We start from the raw sequence: 26,200 nt of genomic DNA, 5'->3' as shown, positions 1-26,200 counted from the left end.
AGAGATGGGGCACATATATGGTTTCCATTTGATCCAGAGCAGGAAAGTTTAAAAAAAAAAGTAAATGCACTGACATTTTAAGGTCCTAATGAGTAACATTTCCAATCCTTTCGCAACATGCAATACAATATTCACTTCTAGAATTGCCAGTTACATGCCGCCATTCCGACATCCCACTATTCCAGCATGGGCCTCAAATTGTCAGAATGGCGACACTTAATTTTTCTATCAAAAGTCCCGTCATTCCGACAATTCATTTAATAGCCTATTTAAGCACATTTCTTTTAGAGGAACTCCACAACCTGGAAAACCAACTTTAATAATCTATTATTAAAATCCCCTGAAGTTTCAAATATCAAAATACAGGTATTAATGTGAACCGGGTGAGTCTGAAACATGTTACAATATGCAGAAATACAGTGTCAGTGTCCTGTCACAGCAGCCAGCTGGAGCGGAGCTCTCCACAGAGCCCATGCGTCTTTTGCACGCTAGCATCATATGCAACATTAATAAATGCAATTACAGACATCAATTTAATTACGCTTTTAAAGACTGTATCACATCTGTACACATGTCTTAAAACATGTCAAATGCATGAACAGAAAGAAGGGACTGTTATCTGTTGAGTAACGCACATTTCCTTATATGGAAAGCCTTGTGGGAATGGTGGTGCGTTTGCATGTCAGAATAGCGGGATGTCGAAATGGGTGTTGCCGTCCAGAATGGTTTAGAGAATAAAACCTAGAATGGTGTTATGTTATAATGCTGTTGTTCATCAACATAAAGTGTTCTTATTAAACCACCATGTAACTATGGCTGCCTTGTACAAACAAACAAACACTAGCTCTAGAGCAGGCCATTCATGGCCACCCTAGTTATTTTTACATGTGTGGACGAGGAGGGCAAGGTGCAAACAGTTATTGTTTAGTGCCGATGGACATAGCTGTGGTATTAAAAGAAAATGAATGACAGTGCCCACTGTAACAGAGTCACTCACTGATGTGTATTTAATAGTTTCTCAATAATGAAGATGGTATGATGGTATTGAGAAATATGTCAGCAATTGTAATATCCCTTGGATGGTTAAGTTGATAATAAAAAAAAAAATATATATAGAAATAATCTCACCTCTTGAAGCAATGTTGCACTTACTCCGGAGCAATAATATTTAGACAAAATTATGCACTTTATATTTGTTAGAGGGTGAACCAGAAGTAAAATTCATGTCATAAGTAGAGCAAAATTACATTTAACATACATGAAAGGCATCTATATAAAAATGTCCAAAAGCACTCATGATACTAGACAGGCAATAGACTCAGTTATGAGTTTTTGCTGGACAGGGAAAGGTCATAAAGTCTAATGTTTTTATTATTTTGTTCATCCAGTGTCCAGAATTTTAATGTAATAACTGATTAAAAATGTCAAAACTGTGTATACAGAGAATATGTTATCACCAGTAAGCCAGGACTGCAATGTACAGGGTGTGTAAGCATATGGAGTGTGTGCTCTGATTAACCCGATTGCTACTGTTTTCTTTTAAATGTCACAAGGTGGCAGCAGGCTAATTGGCACCTACTGAAGAGCATGGCCCGTTCCAAACCTCAATCACTGTCAGAATGAGCCCAGTGCCTCTGGGCTCCCCACCTGCTTGGGCCCTGACCCCCACACACTGAGATGAATCAGGCTCATATAAACACAGGGAAACACGCATGTGTGTGTGAGTGTCCGTATATACATCTGTGACCCCACTGAAATGTCACCCAACACAAATAATCCCTCCATCATCTAGACGGTCTCCCCCTATGTCAATAACTGTATATGTGGACTGCTTAACCACTATCCCTCAAATACCACTCGAGAGAAATGTTCTCACTGCTCCTTGTGCAGATGGGATCACACTTAATTCATTTACTTCATTATATTTGGGTTGAGCCTTTTTCGTTTCAATTTTACAAAATCCACAATTTCTCTATGAATCTCTATAATACCAAGCAGTACCTCAACTCATGACCGAAGTATGTTTACTCAAGTTATAGTACAGTGTCCAGCTACTTGTGGAAAACTTAAAGTCCAAGTATAGAAACATTCAGTTGCAAGGTTTGCATGGAAGCAATTTGAAGTAGTTGCTTGAAACATGTTAGAAGGCAGGAAATTATATTTTACGGAATTGTGGAATTGAGCCGTTAAACTGCTCAGGATTTTTAGGGCAAGCCATATCACAAATTGATGAAGCCGGGTGATTGAAACACAAGCAAAAGCTAGCCCTATCCCTAACACGCAATTGTAAAAACAGACCTACTAAACGTATTAGTCTCGGATTAGCAGCCAGCTAGCAAACTGTGCCTTTATCATGAAAATGCATCTTCCCTCGATGCCAAAATTTGGGCTTTCAACCTAAATTTGAGAGGAACAGTAAAAGCAAGAAAAATGGTATTAATTTTGTGTAGAGTGAAGCGAAAACCTGGCCCCATCACAGACCTGTGCTCGACACTCCGGTGCAGTGCAGGGGTTCGAGGGCTGCATACCTACTGAGAGAACCCACGTTTCAGGAGTAACTACTAACTATGGTCAGTGGATGCTTTGTGGATCTTTATTGTGCAGAGTTGCCATGATAGGGAGGTGAGGACGACCCCCAACAGCCGTTTAATGTTTCACCTGGTACTCTTACAAACTTTCAGCAGAGAAAGCTGGTATTAATGGATACACTAAATACACTGCTGCAACCACCAGACTGAGTCTCTCAATTACCTGCTGGGGGCTCACACTATGCCAATATATGTCTGCTGAATCCTCTGCAGCTAGGGCATACCTGCTGTGAGTGTATAAGTTTCATAATTTAAAGAATGTTGGCAACTGAAATATTCAATAACATTGGTGTGCATTTAGGATTTCATATCTAAGGAGTTCAATTTGGTTAAAAATAAGTCTTCTCTGTTTGCCACATGTGTTTAATTTCAGCTGATCTGAGATTTGTCCATCACAGTGTTTTGTGGAACAATTTTATCCATTTATTTATTTGGCCACTTGAGAACAGTGAAAAAAAAACATTCATCAGCTTTTATGTTGATCCAGCCAAGCTGGTGTCAGTTGTATTGATGTTAAAGTCCAACACCCACTTGTCTTTGTAGCTCAGTGTTTGATCTCTAAAAGCTAATGTGGGAAATATCTGGTAGTGACGCTTCAGCTGTGAAATCTTCCACTATGTTCGTACCAGTTTTAAGAGTAATTCGTTTGACAGCAGATGTCTGCTGAATCAGAATTAAACACTTAAATAGTGAGAGTGCTGAAAAAGAACAGTGAAGTTTGCAGGACAGATGAGGGACAAAAACTTCAACATTTTTTAGGTTAGGTGCTAATGTAAAATATTATTTTTATTTTTTACATTTTAATTTAACAACATATCCTGTACTGTAAATACATCTGTGGCCTTTTTGACAACACAAACTGCTTGAGAATCAGCTGAAAATTCAGGAAGTTATGTTGATTTTTTTTTTTTTTTTTCTGTGGATACCCATGACTCCATCGACATCAGTGTATGTTCATATGTTAAAACAGCCTCAGTAAGGTAGGGGTCTGGACTCAACTGTCAGCTCTCTAATTTCCACTGATTAGCTACACATTACCCTGCAGTTCTTCCATAGGCAAGTTCCATCACGGTGAAGCCATGTTGTAAACACCTGCAGGCGTTTACTGGCCCCTATAATAATAAGTTATAATAAGTTTTGTGCCATTTTTATACTCATACTACACATGTGTAAGGTCTTACCAGACCAACTTAATTATTGGATCAACTCACCGTCCTGTAACCCACTTATAATAGAATTTTCAATGGGCCATCATCAAATGCTCACGTTCCTTGTTTAAACTGCCTTTGATTATAATCTCCTCTTGAGCAGTTGCTCAAAGCAACATCTCCCACAATGAAGATTTTCTGCAGGTATCACCTCATTATTTCAGCTGTGTTGAACCTTTACCAAGCACTTACCTCAGTCCAGCAACACTGCTGGCTGCACCCAATTCTGCAGACTGCTCAATAGCTGACAAAGTGGAATTGTTTTCAGGCACCCAGAGATTACTGCACAGTGAAAACACTGTATGTATCCTAAATCAATAAATAGACTCATCTTATCTTCTATTTATCTATCTTGCTGGATATTGTGATATTCAGTCCTTATTTAGATATCTGTAAACACTAGAAAGTGGGTTGTAGGCAATCCATAGAAACCAATGCAGTTACAACAATAAAAATAGAGAAAAATATACGATAACACACATTTCACTACTAGGAGTGATTTTGTCATCAGCATTTCAAAGAGCTCTGATTGCCGTTTCTGCTCCACCATTCTGATTCTTCAGACCTCCGGCCATCAGGGTGCAAATAGCTCCACGATGACAAGTAATGGATGATGATGATCGATCGATTGAAACATTTCCCAGATTAATGAGACCCGTGATTGAAAGCAAAACCCCATTCACACCTGCTGCTTGTGAACAATGCCGTTTTGTCCATGAGATTCACCAGGCTTTACTTGAGTCATGTTAAATCGAAGTGTGTTAAGTGCATGTTTAATACGTTATATAAACACACACCCGCACACACTTCAAAAGCTGGTGCATGTTTGCACGAAATATCCACAAGTGTTGTTGAATTTGATGGTACTTCACCCCCATGTGGAATGTGCCGTGTGTGGCTGAATATAGGGACTGTATAGGGGACTGTGAGGATTTCTGTGCACACACTGACAAGAAAACAATAGCATACACACACACGCACATACACATACACTTATCCCTCACCGTTGTTCCATATTTGATGTTTATTGTTCCAAGAGAGGTTGCAGGAGTCAACATGTTCACAGTGATTGATCACATTGTGAGAGTGTGGTATTTAAACTACAACTGCACCCCCAGAAGGATTTTCTTCTTCTCTGGCCTCCTAATGGGATTCTTGTCACTCAGTCATCTTGATTGACTGCTGCTCATTCCTGCATTGACATTGTAGCTTTTGTTTTTTTTAATTTGGGGGGGGGGGGGGTGTTTTTTGGGCCTGTTTTTGCATTTTGCATTGATTGAACCTAGTTGAAAAAACACTAAAAAGGCTGTCTCTATTCTGTTGTTCATATTAAGGTAATAGCTCCGAAAATAAACTGTGAGTTACTCTTTTGCATTAAAATGAAACCCATTTGATTTTTTGTTCATTTGGAAAATCTCAGCATAACAGTCCTAGATTCAAGGCCTAAATTCAGGGAGGTTAATTTTAGACATCTCTTTTAACTATCCTTACTTGAGTAAATCTTCAACTTATATAAACTAATCAGTGGATGAAGTGATTTGTTTCAATATCAACATTTCAAGTGGTTGATGAACAGTTGCACATTGAAAAAAACAAATGAAAAGAATTTGTGCTTAGAGTCAGGAGTTCTATACGAATTTTATATGTGTCTGTTAATACAAAGATACCAGCAGTTGTTTAGCTTAACTTTGCATTAGGATTGAAAAACAAGAGAAAAAAGCAATTTTGGCACTGCTTAAACCCACAAAATCTTTGTTTATGTCTGCAAATCCCAAATGTCTGCTGCATTTCGATATTTGATCCAAATACACTCCCCCTAAACAAAAAGAGGCTGCCTGTAACATTTTCTGACACCTTTCTCCCCCTAAAAGGAGATGAGACCTACAGTGGAGATAATTTGCTGAGTGAAACACTGTTTGGCCAGCAGGGGCAGGTCTTTGTCTCACTGCTTTTTTCTCTGGCTTCTATATATCTGGGCATGAGGGAGCTGGTAACGGAGGAATATCAGAATGTTTTGGCAAGCATGGTCCTACTGCCATTTATTGAAAACAATCTGCTTGAGAATGTGTGGGGGGTTAGGGAAGGGATTGACAGAAAAAAAAAGAGAAAGAATGAACGATAAAGAGGAACAGAGAGGGCGCTGGTTGTGAATAGGGCCCAGATTTGTCTGTCTTTGGGACATCCAAAGGCAATGGCAGTGTTATCTCACTACTCCCAGACCTTGGTGTACTACAGGCATGGATAGTAGGGACAGTCCCTGCTAGAATTGACATGTTATGCATGCAAAGAGGGATAAACTGCTACGCCTATTTACATAGCTGCATGATCACTCGAACAAGCAACCGTGGAAATAATAAAATGTTAACACGACAACACTGAGGATGATAGCAGTGATTCTTGTTTGTGTTTCATTGAGAAAAAAAGTATTATTGTCATTGCTTTCATTGATTTAATTGGTATCCACCTCCAAGTTCAAGACGAGTCATAAAATATATTCTAATGTTTTAAATCAATTTGAATTTTTAAAAGTATTTTGCATTTCTTAAGCACAGATAAAGAAAACTAAGACAGTAACGTAATTCAAAGCCTTAAAACTTGGCAAAACATGAAATAAGAGATGTGGAATAAAAGCAAAGGTAGCATTTCTTTTAAAAAGAAGGGAACCTGCATAACCTGTTGTGGGAGAGTTGTCTAACAACCAGGGCTTGAAATTGCCTCTCATAATGCATAATATGGATGCATTTCGTGCAAATGATGCAGAGCACTTCCACCCCCTCAGATATGACTATGATCGATTCACTTGTTATTCAAGAATGTACAGAGGTGGGAAAAAAAAAAGAACACATCCATTTTCAAGCAATCCATCGTTGTGTGGCAACAGATTGACCCAGAGCACTCCATTCAGCGATAAAAGCTGCCACTGTCTCTCGGCCAGCCCCTCTTTGCTTGGCACATCACGTGTGCCCATGTGACAGGCCAATCAAGAAAATGGAGTGCGTTAATGGAGATGGAGATGGTTGCTCTCCCCCACATGACGGCCTGCGCCCCTCATCATCTCACCTCCTAACATATTGTTTTAACAAACCTAACTGCTGTCACCAGGGGCAGGATGGATGGGTAAACTTAATAGGCTTTAAATCAAAGTCGTCCCAAGGATGGACAATGTGATAAAGCGGTGAGACAGTTACTTAAGATCTCAGCTCAGAGTTACCACTGCGGACAGACTGAATCTGTTCTCCTACTTTCTGTCTCTATTGATAGTTAATACCTTTTTACTGCTTTCTCTCTGATTTTCTCTAAATCCTTGTCTCATGCCTTTTCAACTGTTCACATTCTTACACAAACTTTCCACCACAGTTCCTTTCACACTGACTCTCATTATATATCTCTCTGAGTTCAATACAGAACTTTGTGTGCCCTTTTTTGCAATTTCATGTCACAATCTCAGTCTTTAGCTCTCTCCTTGTTTTCTCTCTGGCTTGCCTCTACTGCTTGTTGTGACAGATCTTCTACTTACCTGCCCTGCTGTCTGTCCTTCACTCCACTTCCCATTTTCTTCCCACTCTCTCCCCATCCCTTTGCTTTCTTCTCCCTTTCAAAGCCAGCAAGATTTTTAATTATCCCTCATTCATTTAGCGAAGGACACATGTTCTTCAATAGGTGGATAGTGATTGTCTGCCTGAATTGTTTATCTGCAAGGCTTTTGAATAGCTTGAGGCAGAAAGTATTGATGAGGCTGTGAAAAGAAATATGAATCCCACAGTTGTTGGCAGGTGTTGGGTTCTTAGCTTGCAGGGCGGTGGGTGGTTCTCTACCCAAGGACATGCAAGCCGAGTGAATGCCAATGCAAATCTATTGAAATTCAATTTTGAAATGCTCTTCATGAAGGCATCTGGCACAGAACATATTCAGGGGTGAATGTCCTCTTGCGCTCTCAGACACACTGAATAAAGTGAATGAATAATGAAGTGGTAACGTCAAGGACTATGGAACTAGTCTCTCAAAAAGTGCCTACATTTGACCTGTGCTATTTATAGCGATGAAGCCCTGGGGCATAATATACAGCTGGGTTTATTTGACCTGTATTTGCAATGTATTGCAGTTGATTGCATCAAATTATCTATATTTTGTTTTCCCTGGCAGTGTTCTGTATTCTCTGTTTGAATGTTTGGCATGCAGTTTAGATCCCAGGAATAGCTGTTGCCTTAGCAACAGCTAATATGGATCCAAATATGGAATGATGAGAGTGAATCGGAATAACAGTGAAATATTTGATTATTTTTTAAAGCTGGCCTGACCAAGTCTTCATAACTATGGTGTAGAAAGCCTCCAAGTCAAACTTCCATAAGCAGCCCTGATGCAGCATTGGAGTATAAAGCTGTTGTTGTGCTGGCACAAGAATGTTTAACCTTCAAAAACAGAGCAACATGAGTGCCTTGGTTGTTCCTCGTTTAAAGAATCTACTGTCTAATGTAAGCTTAGGGATTAATTCACAAGGATCACACCATCCATGCATTGATTGTTTGATGCATTGAGATGCATGTGATTATTTATTAAAACGAGAATATATGTGCAATGATGATAATGATGATGAGCCAGATGGTAGTAGTCTGTGAAAGGCTGCAATGAGTATCAGATGTAGCTCTGTGGAAGGCAGTCCGTCACCTAAAAGGAAGAGACGAGAAAGACAGCATGTCCCGGATGACGAGAAAGAGGGGATTTATAAGCTGTCATAAAGGGAAGTGTTTAAGGTATGGTCCTTCCCTAGCACTTAGACTGAAGGATTATTCCCCAATAAATGGGAAGTATCTCACTATATTGAGGAAAAATTGCAAGATTAAAATAGCTGTACAAGTCATCTTACCAAAGTGATGGTTTTTAAATCAGTATATTTGTTGGCTCAACTTGAAAAATATCACATGCTCAGCAAAACCTACTGCAGCCTCTGTGGCATTTTCAGGACAGGCCCACACGATATATTAGCAGGGTGATTTAATCCTGTGGTTAATTTGTGTCCAGCGTTAGTCTTGGCACAGACAATTCAAGTTTTAAATCTTGTGTATTGTAGTACAAGCCCAATTTACAAAAAAAGTAAATAAAAGCAAAATGCAATTATTGATCGAATCTCATGTTTTATTCTCAATAAAAGATGGAAAACATATCAAATCTTTAAAGTAAAAACATTTTATCATTTTGAATATCGTCTTGAAATTGATGGCAGCAACTTAAAACTGTCAGATTTTTGTGTGGAGGGAGGACACGGATGCGGACTTTCAAAAAACAAATTAGATTTATTTAACAAAAACAAAGTATCAACAAAAGTCGCGGCAAAACCGGATTCAAAAAACAAAACGTGACAAAATAAACAAAGGACTCAACATGGCATAAATAAATACTTATCTTGGTAATATCGACGTGGGACATGGATAACCATAATCTTGGCATAGGATGGCAAGCAACATACAACAAGGATCCAGCAAACTAAGAGGGGAGGCTGGAAACTAAATAGGGAGTGAGAGTGATTGGAGAGTGAGTGCAGCTGAGGGAAAAAAAACACAGGTGAAGTGAGTGAACTAATAAACTAAGTGCAGGGAAACTAAGACATGACTAAACTAAACATGGACTGAACACAAAAACATAACCTAAAACATGAAACTAAAAATGAGAGTCTCTGGGCGTGACAAAAACAGCTGGAACTGTTGCACCAAAAGCTTAGAAAAGTAAGATGTGCCATAAAGGAAGCTGCAACATTTGAAATTAATTCCTGTGGTTACGTTTGCAACAGGTCGGTAACAACCAATATCCTGTTGTGAAAAAAAAAAATTGGTTTATGAGATTTTCAAATCATAGCAGCCTTTTTGGAATTGCGGTTGTATTTAAAATCCTTAAATCCCAATCTGTGGGCTGGGGTTTTAAATCTGAGATAGAAAGGAGGAGAATAAAAATATTGGTGTGTAGTTCTCTTCTTTTATTCTTCAATGCAGGGATTAGTTTGGATGTAAGTAAATATGTTATCCCAGTTTTCAGAACCTGTTAGTGTGATGAGGGTTAATGTACAAAATCTGATTCAAAGTTTGATTGAACAGAACAATAACAGGGCCTACCGTCTTTATCTACTGTCTGAGCATTCGACCACGCTTACACTAAGCTGTGATGTGGGTCTGCTGCACTGAAACTACAAATGTTCAATAAATATTCTACAAAAATTGCTTTCGATACTTCATCTATTGCAATCTTGTCACCTTGTCTCGTGAAATTTATGGTGCATCCTTTGCTAAGAGAGATAATTAAGAAAGAACTGGAACTCCTTTCCTAAGCATCTGGAAAGTTCGAACAGCTCTTCTCTTGGCTGCTACACAGATACTTCTGGGTCATTTCACTCAGAAAGTTCCTAAGCAAACTAGACTATTCAACCGGACCACTGTTTTTTTGTTCTCATTCATCTTTGATGATCTCATACACTGCCCAGCTACACAAAGATTCACCCCAGATCAATAAAAAAGCTTGTGTTTGTATGTACAGGCCTTTCAAATTAACTTCTGCAGTGCAATAATTCTTACTTTATGGCATCTATTTACTGCATATTAGATTTAAAGTATGCTCAAAGCATCGAGATGAGTTGAAGGGCCAGGAGAAAAGTGGCTAAGCCACTTTGTGGAGGGCTTTACTCTTAGCAGATTAAAAATCGAGTTCTTCTACTTTTAGTGCTCACCGTCCACCTCTCATGGACCATCTGTGTGTCGACCTCTGTCTCCCACTGATGAAGACAAATAGCCATTTCTCATTGGCTGTGCAGGAGCCTTTAAAAGATTTGTGCCGCGTGAACCAGCGAGAAGAAATGATGCAAGTTGGTTGCCAGAAATGGGGAGACACTAAAAATAAGCCACGACGTAGCACTGAGGATGGCTGTTACGATGCTTTATATGTGATTCTTATATGTGACAATTCTTTTAACGACCTTGGTAATTAAATCATGTTGACGGGTAGGTCAACTAATCATCACATTTCAACACTGGAGATCAACGTTTGTTTAATTCCTATTTCGAACCAGCAGTTTTTTCATTATTCTTTCTCCCCCTTTTTCTCTTTTTTTCCTCACTTCTCTTTAGATATTGACGAGTGCGCTGAAGGGAAGCACTACTGCAGAGAGAACACCATGTGCGTTAACACCCCTGGTTCCTTCATGTGCATCTGCCACACAGGCTACATCAGGATCGATGACTATTCCTGCACAGGTGAGCTCCTCCACTGGCCTTTTGACAGCAGAACTCAAGAAGACACGGCGCTCTGTTTATTCTGTTTACTCTGAGCTTCAGCTTCTGTTGCAGCAGCATAAACGTACACACTTGAAAATGTGCATTTCTTGTTGTTATCATTGCACGAGTGGAGATCAATATAAGTACATGTCTTTAGCCATATGCTGGAGAACAATTTCATGTAGAGGTCTGCAGCTATAAGACACATATTGAGGTTTTTGCTGTGGTGAGTTATCAAAATCAGAGAGTGAGAAAAATCTTTTTGCAACAGGGAGACATAGTTAACAAGCAAAACCTGCAAATTATGCTGTAAACTGTTGCCATGTGCTCCACATCATCTCCCTTTTTCTGTCATGTACCAGACGGCATCCGTCGAGGCACCCTTATCCGTGAATCTGTCATCATACCTTTCTGCATGGTCTGTTAATTGAATGTGTTTGTGTTGGGATGAATGTCAGAGGTTGGTTTGCTCTTATTGGTTTTACTCTTATTACTAACTCCACATTCAGATAAAATACATACATATGCAAATCAGTACCAGCCTTGCTACTTGATTCTATGATGCAGCACAAGCTTTTGTAATAGTCTATATTCTAAGAGAAAGGGAATTATTTTCATGATATGTTTGCTTTGGGCAGATTATAGAACATTCCTCTACTCTAAATTTTTTTTAGCCTTGTTCATCCGATGTTTTGTATTTGATGGAAAACATATCAATTATGGGTTGCAATTAGAGTCAAGAAGATTTTGAGTTTGTATGCTATTTTAAGCTTAAGATTTTATTAATTAATTTGAAAAAGGAAAAATAAGCCATCAAAACTCCATGACTGAGAATGTCCAACTTAGAACTGCAGCGCATTAACAACAGTTTGATAACAGATCAATCGTTATGGTTTACCTTATTCACAACCCCAGATTTTAAAAAATATGTTTCCATAGTTGGTGAGAAAAAAAAAAAGATTTACTCAAGGCCTCTTTGAAATTGACAGCATGTATCTGGACTTTGCTTTGTTTGTGTGTGTGTGTGTGTGTGTGTGTGTGTGTGTGCACAGTCTTCATATGGTGTGCGAAAGTACTCTGTGCGTATGTGTGATAAGAAGGGAAGGAGTCACTGAGAACCTGAGAAACAGCAAGACTGTGAGTGGAGGCGGCAGACCCATTTGTTCCTGATCAAAGTTGAAACCAAAGTCAATTTCAAAAGCAAACCAAATCAATCTGAAAAGATTGTATGGATGATTCACAGTCTTTGTTCTCTGGCTGTGTTTCAAATGATTGGGGTTGTTACATTGGCTGGTCATAGAAGCTTCTACCAGTGGGCATGTTACACACAGGATAAAAAGAACAATGCAACATCACAGTGCGTTTGGAAGTGATGCTTTGGAGAAACACAGTCATGTTTGCATTTGGCTACAACAAAACGTGGAAGCGATATTCAACTTTTAGAGGACAATAATATGAGTGATGTCAGTTTAGGAATGAAAAGAAACACAAAGCCCAAGCAGTCTTAAAGCTACAGCCATCTTCCTGTAATATGCGCAACAAAGGTCTGCTGAGTTAGCTAAATCCACCACAAAATTAGCATATATATGGATATTTATGCCCTCATTAAAGATGACAAGAAATAAGGATGAGAGTTGTAGAAAGGAAGCATGAATATTCCAGTTAATTTTCAGCTTCCTCAACCCCAGGCTGAGTTGTGGAAGATCTCCAAATATACATATCGTAAACCAAAGTCATGGTCATTCCTCAGCCCCTGAATCTGATACTTCAGATTTTCTAGCATGAGGGAAACAAATCTTCCCAGAGCTCAAGTCCTCGGTTTGTGTAAGAGTTGTGGTTTACTCTGTCGCAATGTAAGGAATTGTTCAAGGTCAACAGAGCATCAGATTAATATCTGAATGCGGTATATTGATATCAACTGATACACTTGATTTATGTTTATTATCATGTTTTCCCAGCCAGATCCAACCGTGTAAAGCTGGGTAAAGCAAACAAAATGTTTGCACAGGAATTCAGTGAGAACCAACACTAAGCCTGTGGAAGCATCTCTGTAAAATCTGCTGTCAGCTAGTGATGGAATTGTGCAATGTCTGAAACATATTTCAGTGTCAGGGGTAAAAGATGATGCAAAAAATCAAATCAAACACACAAAGAAACAAAAAGACAACAGACAATAATAAAATCCTGTGTGTATCAACTATTTCTTATTATATAATACAAAAAAAACTTGAAAATTTTGAATCGTTGATGGTTTTTGTCATAATGTCTCTCTCCTTCCTCGAGAAAGAGGACTGTCATACATCTGTGATGAGCAGATCTGCCTCGTTCCTCAGCAATTGTTTGCAGCTTGTGAAATGCGATGCTACGAAACTCCCTGTGTGAGTCATCTCAGAGGAGAGGGCGACATGCTGCGCTTCCTCTGTGCCTGTAATTAAAAAAACAATTTGCACCAATGCAAACTAACTCAGCAGCAGCATAGTAAAGGAGCTGGCTGCCGGCTGTGCTCAACACCAGAGGATTTAGGCCTGCAGTCTCCCTGCCGTGCTATTGGAGTTTGAATTAAAATCGTAAAACTCAGCAACATGACAAACACCCCTTGAAAACTCCTATTTCCTGCTCCATCTGCCTCCCTGAGGAGCTTCTCCTTCTGCTTCTCCTTCCGCTTCTCAATAGAAATCAGGGAAATGATAGAGTAAAGTTTAATATCAGACATATGAAAGCAATGTAGAGTCGAAACTTAGAGCTACTTAGAGCTTAGTAGCTTTTTATAGCAGCAATAGATGCATGTTCTTTTACTTTCCCATGTTTTTGTTCTTTATTTAAAGGAAAATTTAAGCCCGTTGCTTATTCCGTCCTTTCCCATGTTATCTTTAGAATGCTGCTGGGAGTTAAATGATTTCACACACCTTAGTTTCACGGATCTTCCTCTCACTGTTTTACTCATTTGTGTTCCTCCCTCTGTATTCTTACTTCCCAGATTCACAATAAAATATTAATTCCCTGAAACCCAGAGGGGTTAAATTGTTCCGCTATCTTTTTGTGTAGTTTCCCATTAAAATGCCTCCATGTCACTGTCCTGAAATACACAGCTGCATGACTCTTTATAAAAGTCAATTTTTGTGATTAAATTGAGGCTTTTGTGGAGGCTTGATGTAATGACTTTTCCTTGCTCCAGTCAAACTATTGTTGTGATCTCCATGCTGAGTTATTGGGCTTTGATCTTCCACACATCCACCATCTAAGTGCCAGTTATTGAACACACCCTGAATCACATTCACAGCGTCATCTCACCTCTTAGAAAATATTAGAGAGATGAAGGATAGCAAAATTAAAATGAAAAAGTCTGCTGATGAAATCACACCAGGCTTCTTCTCCTGAAATATATCTTTTTGTTGGGTCATTTGTCATCTCCATAGTCCTTGTGGTAACTGACAGTAGAAATAGGAAGATGCTGTAGCAATTGAATATCTGCACGAGTCCAACAGGAATGCTGATTCCTCTAATTTGCTCACAGATGAAATATAACAGCTATAGACGGCGGTAACATTAAACCACACCTTTCCCTACCTATTGATATTGTACATTCACATGATATACGAACACCTTTATCATCTGCAGTGACTTTCGCCAAATGAACAAACTGCAAATTCAGCAGAAACAATGGTCACGGTATTGAAAGCCATATTTCAACATGCATTACCGCATTGCATTAGGACCAGTCTGCCAACTAAAGAGGATTAGGTTGACCCCAGCTCATTTCATGGCTCAGTGTTTATGTGCAAAATAGTATTAAAGGGCTGATCTCCAGATTTAAGGCAGGGAGAAACAGCATGGAGTGCTGGTTTTAATTCGCCTCAGCCATTCAGGGGGTCGGGGAGCTCAGACATAAGTCTGTATTTTACATCAAGACCACCTGTAGGGAAGGGGTTAGCAGCCTAAGGTCCCAGCTGGTGGTAGACTGGAACATGTGGAGTTCCTGCACTTGTTTAAATGAAATATGTGCGACCACATGTCCTGACACAGCCCGGGCTCTGTATCTGGTGAAGGCTTTTGTAAAAGTGACATCCCCAACTTTCTTTTGCCCTGTTCTTTGACTTGAACTTTGTTATTGATCTTGAAGGTCAACATTCCTCCTCTTTCTTCCTCCTTCACTCTTCGTCTTTTTACCAAAGTGCCCGAGGTGCACCTCGCTCTGTGAGATTAGCAGCTAATCCCTGAAAGGTAGCGGATTGGCTGTGCTCTCCGTTTGAATGTTATTAAAGAAGGCTGTCCTGAGGTGTGTGTGCACTAGGTCTACACTACAGTGCATGTGTTCACTTCTTCCCAAGGTGTGTATGCAGTATGTGTATCCTTGTTCTTATCCTGTGATAACCAGACCTGAGCTCCTCAGGCTGAGGAACTGATGGAGGGATGGACACAGGCCAGAGTTGGAGCAGAGGGGGGTCGTCAACAACAGAGATCAGAAAAGATGACTTTCAGTCAGATGCCTCAAAGGCTCTTCCAGCTGAGGAATTTTTTGGCAGAGACTTTGCTCTTTTTTGTGACATTTATGTTCTTGTTGAACAACAAAATCACACAGTTAATTAGACATAAATGTGTTTCATTCATGCCGATGGGAACAGTGCTATAACTTTATTTTAGAGAGCCCCGTGGAGATTTGTTTTTGTCATTCAATTTCACAACAAAACACACAGGGAGTCATTCGTCAACCATCCTCATGAAGAGAATTGTTCCTAAAACCCTCTTCTGTAGATTCTGACCTCCGCCAGTGTTTTCTTTTCTGGTGTTTATTCCACGCGCATTCAGGAGCACAGAGGGCTGGTATGTTTGTTTGAATTTCATCCGCAAAAACACTTGTTTCATTTGCGTTATTCTTGTTAAATGAATTAACAGCACTCACATTAATTCATTGTTAAGTGTCCCATTCAAAAATTGGTGGAACATGCTGCAATGGACTGCACCCACATGCACGTTAAGGCACCATTTCCAGATCCATCTCCATATCTCAACTGTCATCAGTGCTGCTCTAAAAATGTACAACTCATCTGCACCTCCCACAGCCAGCATCTAAATTTGGTCCTCTACTTCCCAGGAAGTTCACAAAGCACCTACATCTTACAGAATGGTTCTGCACTTTGGAAAAGAGCAGCTGGAGAAGCATGGCTAATTGGTGCTTATCTCAGAATAACTGTGGGCTGCTGTTCCAGACTCATAGTTTTTTAGAAATTCATTTAGAATTCATTTTACTTTACATCTTAGTTATTTGTATATTCCTATTAATCTCAAGAAAAAGGGTTCACCACTTTTAGCAGGTTTCTATGCATGTATTTACTATAATTATTATATTTATTGTCTTTTTTAACTTGTATCATTTTCTTTTCCTCAACTCTCTCAGTGTTGTGGTTGCAAATTCTATATTCTTTGAAATTGTCATTTTTCTTCACTTCCTCAATAACATTTCTCTTTAATTCCTTTGTGTGTTATCCGTGTGTACATAGCCCTCCAGTCTCATACCCTGGATTGGCTGGGTATTTACTTATGCGACTTAGGAACAACTGGCATTTCATGAGAATATGAGATCCCGAATTCATCTGAAGAACATGTAATAAATCTGATGCAAACTTTTAGTTAGAACTTTACTGAAAAAAAAAAATATATAATTCTGAGTGAGCCCCATTGTCTGTCTGTCTTCCAGCTTTTGAATCTATTTCAAATCTTACATTGTTAGCATCCATTTCAGCAGCGCTGCCTAGCTTGTTCTCTAACCTTTTGTTAGCACATTGTTGTATTCCTCAGTACGATGCCATCACAGTCTTTGATTGAGTAGTACAAAACCACTGATTTTGCTGCCTGCCAGTTTCAGGACTCAAATAAATTAGGGACCTATTTGAAAAATTGATGCTCTGCAGTACAACTTGTAGTCTGAAGCCCCTCGGGGAACCTTTAAGTTTCATAATGAAGTCTCACTAACCTTTTATTTAACTTTTTATTCCCCAGTTTTTAATTATTTTATTATAATCGTTGTTGTTTTAGCCAGAGAAATTATGCCAGTGCTCCTGTCTTTGAAGGCAAACAATGCATAGCATTTCCCAAGAAAACTCACTTGTTTGGCTAACAAAGTATCAGCTTAGAGGCTGCTATTTTCCTTTGTTTGTAGGTACAAAATACCCAGTAATTATCCCTTTCATAGTATGTTTAGCCTTGAAGAAGTGTGACTTCAGTACAGGGCATACTGGAAAAAGGAAACCATTCACACGGGCTTTGGAATTAGTTTGGCTGGCTTGGTTATCCCAGTTGATGAATTTAACAAGCAGCCAAGGTTTTTTTTTTTTTTTTTTTTTTTTTACATAAACATCATAAGATCATCCTTCTTCCAGGCCCGTAATTGTAAAATGAAATTTGAGATAACATTGTTTTGAGGGAAGCAGCCTGAGGTCAGACATTGCTGAAGCTGGGGATGCTTTGGCAGAAGGTGATGGGAGGAGACGAGCACTGGGAGAAATATGTAGCTATAGTGAGAGATCCCCGATGACAGGCTGTACATAATTGATTGTTTATCTGCCTACAGCCTGAGCAGCAGCAGTTGTTGAGGTGATATCTCTGTCATGCTAACACACATGCACGCGTTGTAAGGATTTAATTCTGTGATTAAACTAAGTTGCCTACACCGAGTGCAGAGAAGTTTAATAAGCCTAAATTCCTGAATTACCTCCTTTTCTTAAGGGTTATAATGATAACACACACTTCGCATGCACATGCACACTCAGAGCCTCTCTGGCTCCGCTGACCTCACTGTTCAGACTGTTTCCTGCTCTGACAGATGTGACCTTGGCAGGAAAAAAAAATAAAAGAACACTTGTTTTGCTTTCCTCCCTCCTGTGCTATTTTTACTGTATTTATATACCCACAAGTAGACTTTACCTCTACCCCACAGCAGGTATGTACACATGTATATATATGTGTGTGTGTGTGTGCAAGAGCAGAGCAGTGGGCCGTCCTTGTGTCCCTTCAATCCATCTCACACTTGAACACATACATCACATCCTCGATGGAGGAGCTCATCACAATGTCACTTTCAATTTGGATGAGCCCACGGTCTGTTCAGGAGATATAATGGATTGGATGATGGCAGGGAAATGGATGATGCGGCTCAGGTCTCCTGCAACAAGCATTCATATTTTTGATCCTCTCACTCTTCGGGTGCCATCTCTCACTCCTCAGATCTCCCTGTCTTTCACAATTGTATGCATTTAAAAAGCCCCAAGTGATGGCATCAAAAGAAAAGAAAATACATGCAAGTAGGTGCTGCTACAAACAAAAACACAATATATCTGTGGCTGAAAATGCTACAGAGATCTGCTTGATGTCTGAACAAAATGTGGAAGAGAGCAAAGCAGAGAGAATACTTATTTCTGTTCCCTGCTGAGCTCCATGCACCCAAAGAATAACAAGAATAACTGGAAACAGTCCAAAGTTACAGTCCATATTAACACCTAAACTTGTGAATTTTGTGTTTTCCAAGAGTCTTAACATGTTTCCAAAAGTTTTATAAGTTTTCTTTGTCCTTTTAGCAGCATCTGAACATTCTGTCTGCAGTATATGAACGCATGATATGAGCTTAAAAAAGCAGTCTCTCAGACGAAATGTTTTCCAACTAAAGTAGCTGAAATAAGAGAGCTGTTACCATAAAGTGGGCCTTTCGTGGTCAGCGTTGTAACGAAGTTCTGCGTTGTTTTGGAGTTTGAAAAGATGCAGAAATGTTCAATAAGAAAAAGAAGGTTTCAGAAACTTTAAATAAGTCAGAAAGTTTTCAACACTTCTGCCCAGGCACTGCATGATAACCAAGTACATATCAGTAAGCATTATTTATGTGACTCTCTAGAATACAAAGTAACGGCATTCTTTTTTTATGCTGCTCTCTGAGGGACAAAGTTCTCTCACTGTGTTTTGGGCCAGCATTAAATGAGATTTTCATACAACATGTCGTGGCAGGTGGAATATGTGTTTTAAAGCTGAAGATAAAAGACATTTCGGAATGTAACCAAAAAGAGGGGTCTCAGAGGATAAGACTGAGAGGGTAATCAATATGTAAAGGAGGTAATACACTCTAGCCCACACTGGAAATTCTGCTGAAGTGTTTGAGAGCACAGCGCTGGACAATTCAAATAGCAAAAACAGTTTTTTACAAAAATAATACATCAACAATAAGTCCTCCCTCTATAATGAGAGGGCATTGACATTAAAATGGTCGTTTTTCATTTAAGTAGGCACTGAATCGCTTCATCTTGAACAGTTGGACAGTTTCAGTTTTATTTTGGGCTTTTTTCCCCAGGCTTTCATTCAATTATTTCTCTCCAATCTTCATATTCTATCGTCAGGTTCTCCATGTAGAGGGAGAAAGATTTGTTTGCCATTTGGATACAGTAACTTGTTATTGTCTGTAGCCATTAATCAAGCTTGTCTGTCACTTGCAGCACACTGTATAAATAGCTCTACATTGATGGGAGCCAGTAAGTTCTGCTTTAAAGGGGCCTTTTTTTTTGCTTTTATGAAAGCTGCAAAGAAAGGGAGGAAAAAAAGGAAATTATGATATTAAAAGACACAAGAAGACATCAGAGTATAGCAATATGGACATTAAGTTACAATTATTATGAAACCTAAACAGCCACTGAGACTTTCTCGTCCCTCACGATGTGCCACACATGAGAAACAAATGACAACATCCAAGACTATTTTCAAAAAGGATCAAGATGGCAGGCGGAGAAATGACTCATCCTTGACTCATATCTTAGAATTACAGCTGTCTAACTGTCTTAATGGATAGTCAAATAAATTACCAACTGGCGGTGTTCATCTCTCACGCTTACATGGATTCAATCAAGGGTTATTTTCTTGAAAGCTGTAGTTGTTTGCAGATGTGAGTTTAATGCCTGAACTGATGCCGCTCCCTTTTCTACCACTTTTATCAGACACTGAAATATAATGCATCTTCATGTAACACTGAAGAACCTGCTGAGATTGCTGTCTGTCGTGTTTCTCCTATTTTACAGAGCACGATGAGTGCCTCAGCGGACTTCACAACTGCGACGAGAACGCCCTGTGTTTCAACATGGTTGGAGGCCACAGCTGCTCCTGTAAGCCGGGCTACACAGGCAACGGGACAGTTTGCAAAGGTGAACGCAGTGGCGATTCTAGAGTCTGTGGGGGCCCCAAGCAAAAAAATCCTAGGGGGCCCTACCTACTAGTGTTCGTCACCAAAACATCTGACACCAACGAAAAATGTATGAAATAAAACCTCTTTTTATTCCAATCATGTTCCAAACATGAAAAACATTGTTATTTTTAAAATATACATGTAAAGAATAAATAAATAACTAAAAAAGACTACGTTGTCTACGTTGGCACTTGATATTCGCCTGTTGCTATTTATCTACCGGGTGTAGCTGGCCATCCAATAATAATTGTGTTCATTTAAAGATTCTTTGTGACAAGTAAAGCTGTTCATGATATCGATTTCATAAGTATGGCTAGTTCTCCACGAACATAGCCTACAGTGGAACTTGACGTGAGTTTGACGAAGTCAACAATGCAATTATGGAATTATAGAATGGCATGTTAACTAGACAATCTTTGACTAAATCATTTAAATTTAACTCTTCAAAGAAAACATGTTCACCACGAATGTTCGCTACTGTTTGAGACAGTTTATAAAGTAACTAGACAATCTTTGATTGAATGCACCTCAGCTCTTGGGGACCCCCTAGTGGCTCGGGGCTCCAAGCAGTTGCCTGCCTTGCCTGTTGACAAAGTGCGTCTCTGGGTGAACGCTGCAATGTTTGCCCATCTCTGACTTTTAGTGAAATTCTGCTTTGCATGTGGCTTTACCAATTGATAGTTCCTTTTCATTAATATGTGTGGTTCTTATTCTATCTAGTCCTATTGCCTTTTTTTCATTGGGAGAAAATTTGTGCTCTACATAACGAATCGAATCACACTGTAACCTGCTTTGAAAATGAAAAGATAGCTCAACCACAAAAAAAAAAGGGATCGGAGGATAATCATGTTTATATTGAGCCATTCTAGCAGCATATTCTTAAGTCTGTTATTTTGGTTGTATATCCACTGAAAAGCCTTCTGTGACCCAGATTTAATGAGTGGCTCCTTCTGTTTGCCGTCCCATTTGTACTCTATGCCCTTACTAGAAAATTGATTCGACCTCAGCTGGTTAGTCAATTCTTTGATTAGAAATCAATTTAAGGTGGAACTGCACTGATTTCACTCATTAATTAAGGTCGTTACACTAGTCACGGTGGGCAGTAGACATTCTTTGAAAACAAATAAAACAAAGAGTTAAATTTGTAAAAATAAATAAATCAGCAGGTACAAGCATGAAATATTTGGACAAAGGAAGTGATTAAATCCTAAATGAGACAAGTTAGACTTTGCTGATCAATTAGCTGATCAACTCATCAGCTAATGAATGACTGTGGTGTTGTCACTGTGATATCATCATGGTCATTTTACCTTCAGAGTGAGGAGGATATAATAAAAGGAGGATCAGATTGTTCCTGGTCGTATTATGGCAAATGTGGCATTCAGCGCTTTTGGACTGTGGCAAAAAAATAAAATAAAATCAGTGAACTCAAATCACCTCAAGCTTTTATAGGTTAGTTTTGTTGAACATCTTGTCTTCAGTTTGTCCGTAGATAGAATGGAAGCACAATGCCCTCTCCATTCTCATCATTTGAAACACTGTTTGTTCTTTCTTTTACTGAATAGGACTTACTCTATTTTTAGTACTTCTTCTGTTCTGTGGAAGCCTGGTATGATTCCTGCACACATTACATTTATTTCCATTTCATTCTGTCAATTCAATGACTTCTCTGTGTTTTGGTGACACATTAACTGACAGTGTGCCCATGGATAATGAACACTTTGGAGTTAACCTTGGTGAGGAGCATTAATCACGGGAAATAATATTGTGCAAGCCTGTAATGAATCACATCACCAAATTAGCTCTTATTCTGCATGCAAATACTTGTGCTGCTGCTAGTGTAATTACATAGTTAATGCTCATTAATCTCAGAGAGTAATGGCTGTTCTCCTCTGGTGCATCTCCAGCAATGTGTGACGGACTGTGCCAGAATGGGGGAACCTGTGTTTCACCTAACAACTGTGTGTGCCAGCAAGGGTTTACTGGGAAAAGATGTGAAACAGGTAAGGTTTCATTCTAGAATTGCATGCATGATGTAGAATACGTTTTGGTGATCAGAGTTGTTGTTGTAAGTTTCTTAGCATATCTTGAGTCTTGTGTAAAAAGACAGTAGTCTTACTTTTAAGAGCTGTCTGTATCCAGACTTCTGACCAAACAGCTGATTGGTATAAGCTTGAGTGGTTTTCTGAGCTGGAACGACTAAAATAAATTCACCCTTAGGTTTGAATATGTGTTTGTGCCCGTATCATATGTGTGTTCACTGTGTGCGCTTCATGGAGAATGAAGAGCTTGCACCTCTTCAGTATTAATCAGTGTAGCATGGTCCTCAATATCTACATTGTAACTCCTGATGTTGGATATCTGATAGGCCATGATAACTTACCTGAATATTAAATCAGCCAGTGCATTAGCCATATCACAACTGCCTCTCGTGCATGGAAATATACCAAATCCCAATGTTGTGATAAGAGTCAGGGCTTTGGATGTGACTCGATGGGTCACTCCATGCAGTGTTTCGTAATCAAGGCAGACCTTAAACCTCATGGTCGTGCAATAAGCACCTAACCAGTTTCAAACTTTAATGGAGTGTCCTTTGAGAGAAAAGAGGCTAGCCTAATAGAAAGTCAAGATAGTTCTCTCATTCTGTGCTTGTGTCGGAATGCAGCAAAGTAAGCATCTGTGCTTTCTCATTGGCACAGGTATTGATTGAGGACCGTTTCTTTATGAGGCATCCTTTTTACAGCCCATCTCAAAGTAAATTAATTTCCTTGTAGCGCTGCTTTTAGATGCTGAGTGTGTGTGTGTGTGTGTGTGTGTATCAGGGAGCTGTCTCTTGGCACAATACTTGTCCTCCTCCCCATTTTGGGGCACAGAATGGGCTGAGAAGCTCATTTAGTAATGGCGCATTCCAGACAATCACACATTTCATTACCTGATGCAGTCTTTAAGATCCCTGTATTTCTTTCTTTGTCTCCTTCAGTGCTGATTATTCTTGTATTTTGTAACTACTCTGCACTTCAGAAAACAATGGCAAAACTAGTCACTGGAAAAATGTTTCAAGATGTTAGGTCATTTAAAATGGCTTTTGGTTTTGTTGACATTTTCATTCTGTTCAGCTTTATTTAAAAAGCAGTAATTCACTTTACATCAAAATACCCCACAAGCCCTGTTGAGCAACCATTTTCCATTAGCAATAGTGAATGAGAATAATTAAACCAAAGAAAATGTCATTAGGTTGTAAGTAAGTTATTTTTGTGCTGGACTGTGATTGCAGGGTCAGATCTACAAATCCAATGTTGTTGCCGAGTGATGGAGTCATAACACTGGTTGTTGATCTTTAAAAATGTTTTGACACTAAATCTTTCTCAGAGACTGCTCTCAAGGTGGGGGGACACGTACACCAACACATGCACCAGCCCAGTTGCCAGTAAATATGTCGAGATTTTACCTTTCTTGACACCAAAATTACTCATTATGCATTCATCAGGAGCACAATGTGTCTGTCACCACATGGCATTGGGAGGATGTTTACATGACATTGTATGTGTATAACTAGACTCGCCTATGTGCTCTGTACAAAAGAAGAAATTGTGATTGAAAATTAGCCCATTGAAATAACATGTCAGCTCCTGGTCGCCCAAAGCATTTCCAGACTAACGCTGCACTGTCGGACATGCTTCAGTCAATGACTCGCTTCCCGTCCCGTGGGGCAAGGACAGCGGGACAATTGCATTGCTTTAAGTCAAGCTGTAACAGCGGCTCGACTCAACCATGTAACCGAGCTGAGTGACTGCATGAGACGAGGTTATACAAGTTGTGCATTTAACGCCCAACAATGTTGTTTTCCCAGAGATTTAGTTTAGCCAATCTAATCAAGCACTTAATTCTCTAAATTTTAGAACAAGGGGTTTTGGTGCACAGATTATTAAAAAGTGATTATCACAATGCTGATAATTGTGTAAATGTGCAGCAGGTATTTTGTGCGTAATGTACTCTCCCTCTTGTGCAAATGCTTTGCAGGCTGGCAGAAAAATGCACAGTTCTCCACAGCCCTGCTCATAGTCAATCTTTCATTGTCCCAGATATGTCATGTATACTAGCAAGCCAGAGCCCACCGCTTACATTAATTAAATAAGAGGAACAGGTGCATCCATCTGAAATGAGCATCAGCTGAACTTGTTCAGAAGTCATTTTCAGAATGTCCAGAGTAGAGAGGAAGTATTTGGGGGCTGCAAGCAAACATGGCATTGCTTTCTTTTCAGCTTCACTTTACCTGCGTGTTTAGATGTACTTTTCCATTCATGTTGAATTACGAGGGGTTCACCTTTTGACAGCTTCTGTGACTCTAATGACATTATACAGTATATGTGTTTAGTCAAATCTGTGATGCTCTGTCCAGAATGGTCTGATCTGATGTCAAACGTTTACATTGAAGATGCGGACATTTTAAGATTTTCAACTTTTGTTTTTGTTTCTTTGTTTTGTGGTGAAGTCGCAGTAAAATATAAGATTGTATACAGAAAAAAATCCCTCGTCAAGATTCTTTAAAGTAAGTGAGAAAAAAGGTTATATTGTGATTTGGGTGAAACAAACGTTCAAGGTCTTCTATTTGTTGTGTATTTGTTCTGGTCGACGCTCTACTCATTATTGTGGCTTAGTAGAATTTGAGTCTCAGAAAGTCACACCAGACATTTTGCACACTTCTTGTGCATGATGTGACAGCTGCTGATATTGCTGGTGCTGTGTGTATGAGCGTCCCTCTACTGTCTCTCACAGTTTCTCCCGTCTGACTCAGCCACATGACAACTGCTATCCTGACATTGTTTCCTTGTGCTTTTGAAGTCCAGGAGCAACATCAGGACCTTATGCTACAAGGCTAAGGCCCGTGGCACTGCTTAGAGACTCCATCAGTCATTTATTCTAAAAGGAGGGGTCATTTTCACTGTCTCCTCAGCATGACAGGATCTCCCAGTGAGGGATGGTTCTACTGCAGAAGCTCACAAAATGTATGGGGGTTAATGTACTGTTGGATATGATGCTCTAGTTTTCTGAGTCAGGTGGGGGAGGATGAGAGTAAGAGACGACAGCAGCTTGAGAGATGAGATGGAGATGTACGGGGAGAATGACAGATGCGAAATTCAAGGAAGGAGAGGACAGGGAGATAGCGGCTTGGACGGGGTGAGAGGAGGTGAAGTGGAAAGGAGGATACAGAGATGTTGGGAAAAACTGACAGATGCAGCCCTGGAATGGAAAATGCGAGTGGAGAGATGGGTGGTTAGAGGATAGGGGTTAGTGAGTTGTTCGCTGCATTTGGATGCAGAATGAGGCTAGTGGAGATGGGGCTGCCAGAGGTGGAGAAGTAGAGCTGGGTGGATGAACATGAAAAAGCTTTCACTAAGTTTGGGATCCCCACTCACAGAACCCTGTGAGCTTTTAGAGTCCTCCCCAGGGACTCCACCACTTCTGCTGCTGCAGCGCCAGACTGACGGCCTGTCATGAGGCACCGAACAAGAGCTCTTCAAAGCCGAGCAGAAACGCACGCACCACCTATGAGCGCCTATTCATGAGAAGATGCAAACAGTTTGCCACCTCTTGTTCAGATTTTTGTACATTACTGTGTGGTAAGGCACTCTAAGTGTACTTTGTGTACTAGTTGATTGTGTTGTTTGGTTCTGTGTCTTTGCTTGCTATATGGTCATCTTGTAATACTCTTTGTGCCTCCTGTCTTGTCATTACCATTCAGTGGGGATAGATAGAGTGGGACAGGGGACATGCAGGGCTGACAGACAGACAGCAGTGAGTGGAGAATTCTGACACGTCATGAATTATGCAGGATACAGCTGCGCCCGGACTCATATACACTTCAGTCATGGATATAAATGTACGCAGAGCCAGCCCTGTAATGTTTGCCCTCAACATGCCATATATTCACCA

The 26,200-nt window shown here is 39.7% G+C and overlaps 1 protein-coding gene across 2 annotated transcripts in view; it reads left to right on the top strand.

The window, feature by feature from the left end:
• Positions 1 to 26,200, top strand: part of nell2a (neural EGFL like 2a) — an 86,620-nt gene that overhangs the window by 37,358 nt on the left and 23,062 nt on the right. For both annotated transcript variants that reach the window (XM_075470268.1, XM_075470267.1), the window contains exons 13-15: positions 10,906 to 11,031; positions 20,103 to 20,225; positions 22,174 to 22,269. In XM_075470268.1, coding sequence (XP_075326383.1) covers positions 10,906 to 11,031; positions 20,103 to 20,225; positions 22,174 to 22,269 — 345 coding nt within the window. The remainder of the gene's footprint in view (positions 1 to 10,905; positions 11,032 to 20,102; positions 20,226 to 22,173; positions 22,270 to 26,200) is intronic.

The sequence above is a fragment of the Odontesthes bonariensis genome, chromosome 7 (assembly GCF_027942865.1).
Source record: "Odontesthes bonariensis isolate fOdoBon6 chromosome 7, fOdoBon6.hap1, whole genome shotgun sequence".
In the NCBI taxonomy this organism is placed as follows: Eukaryota; Metazoa; Chordata; class Actinopteri; order Atheriniformes; family Atherinopsidae; genus Odontesthes; species Odontesthes bonariensis.
This window is presented reverse-complemented; position numbering and strand designations above follow the sequence as displayed.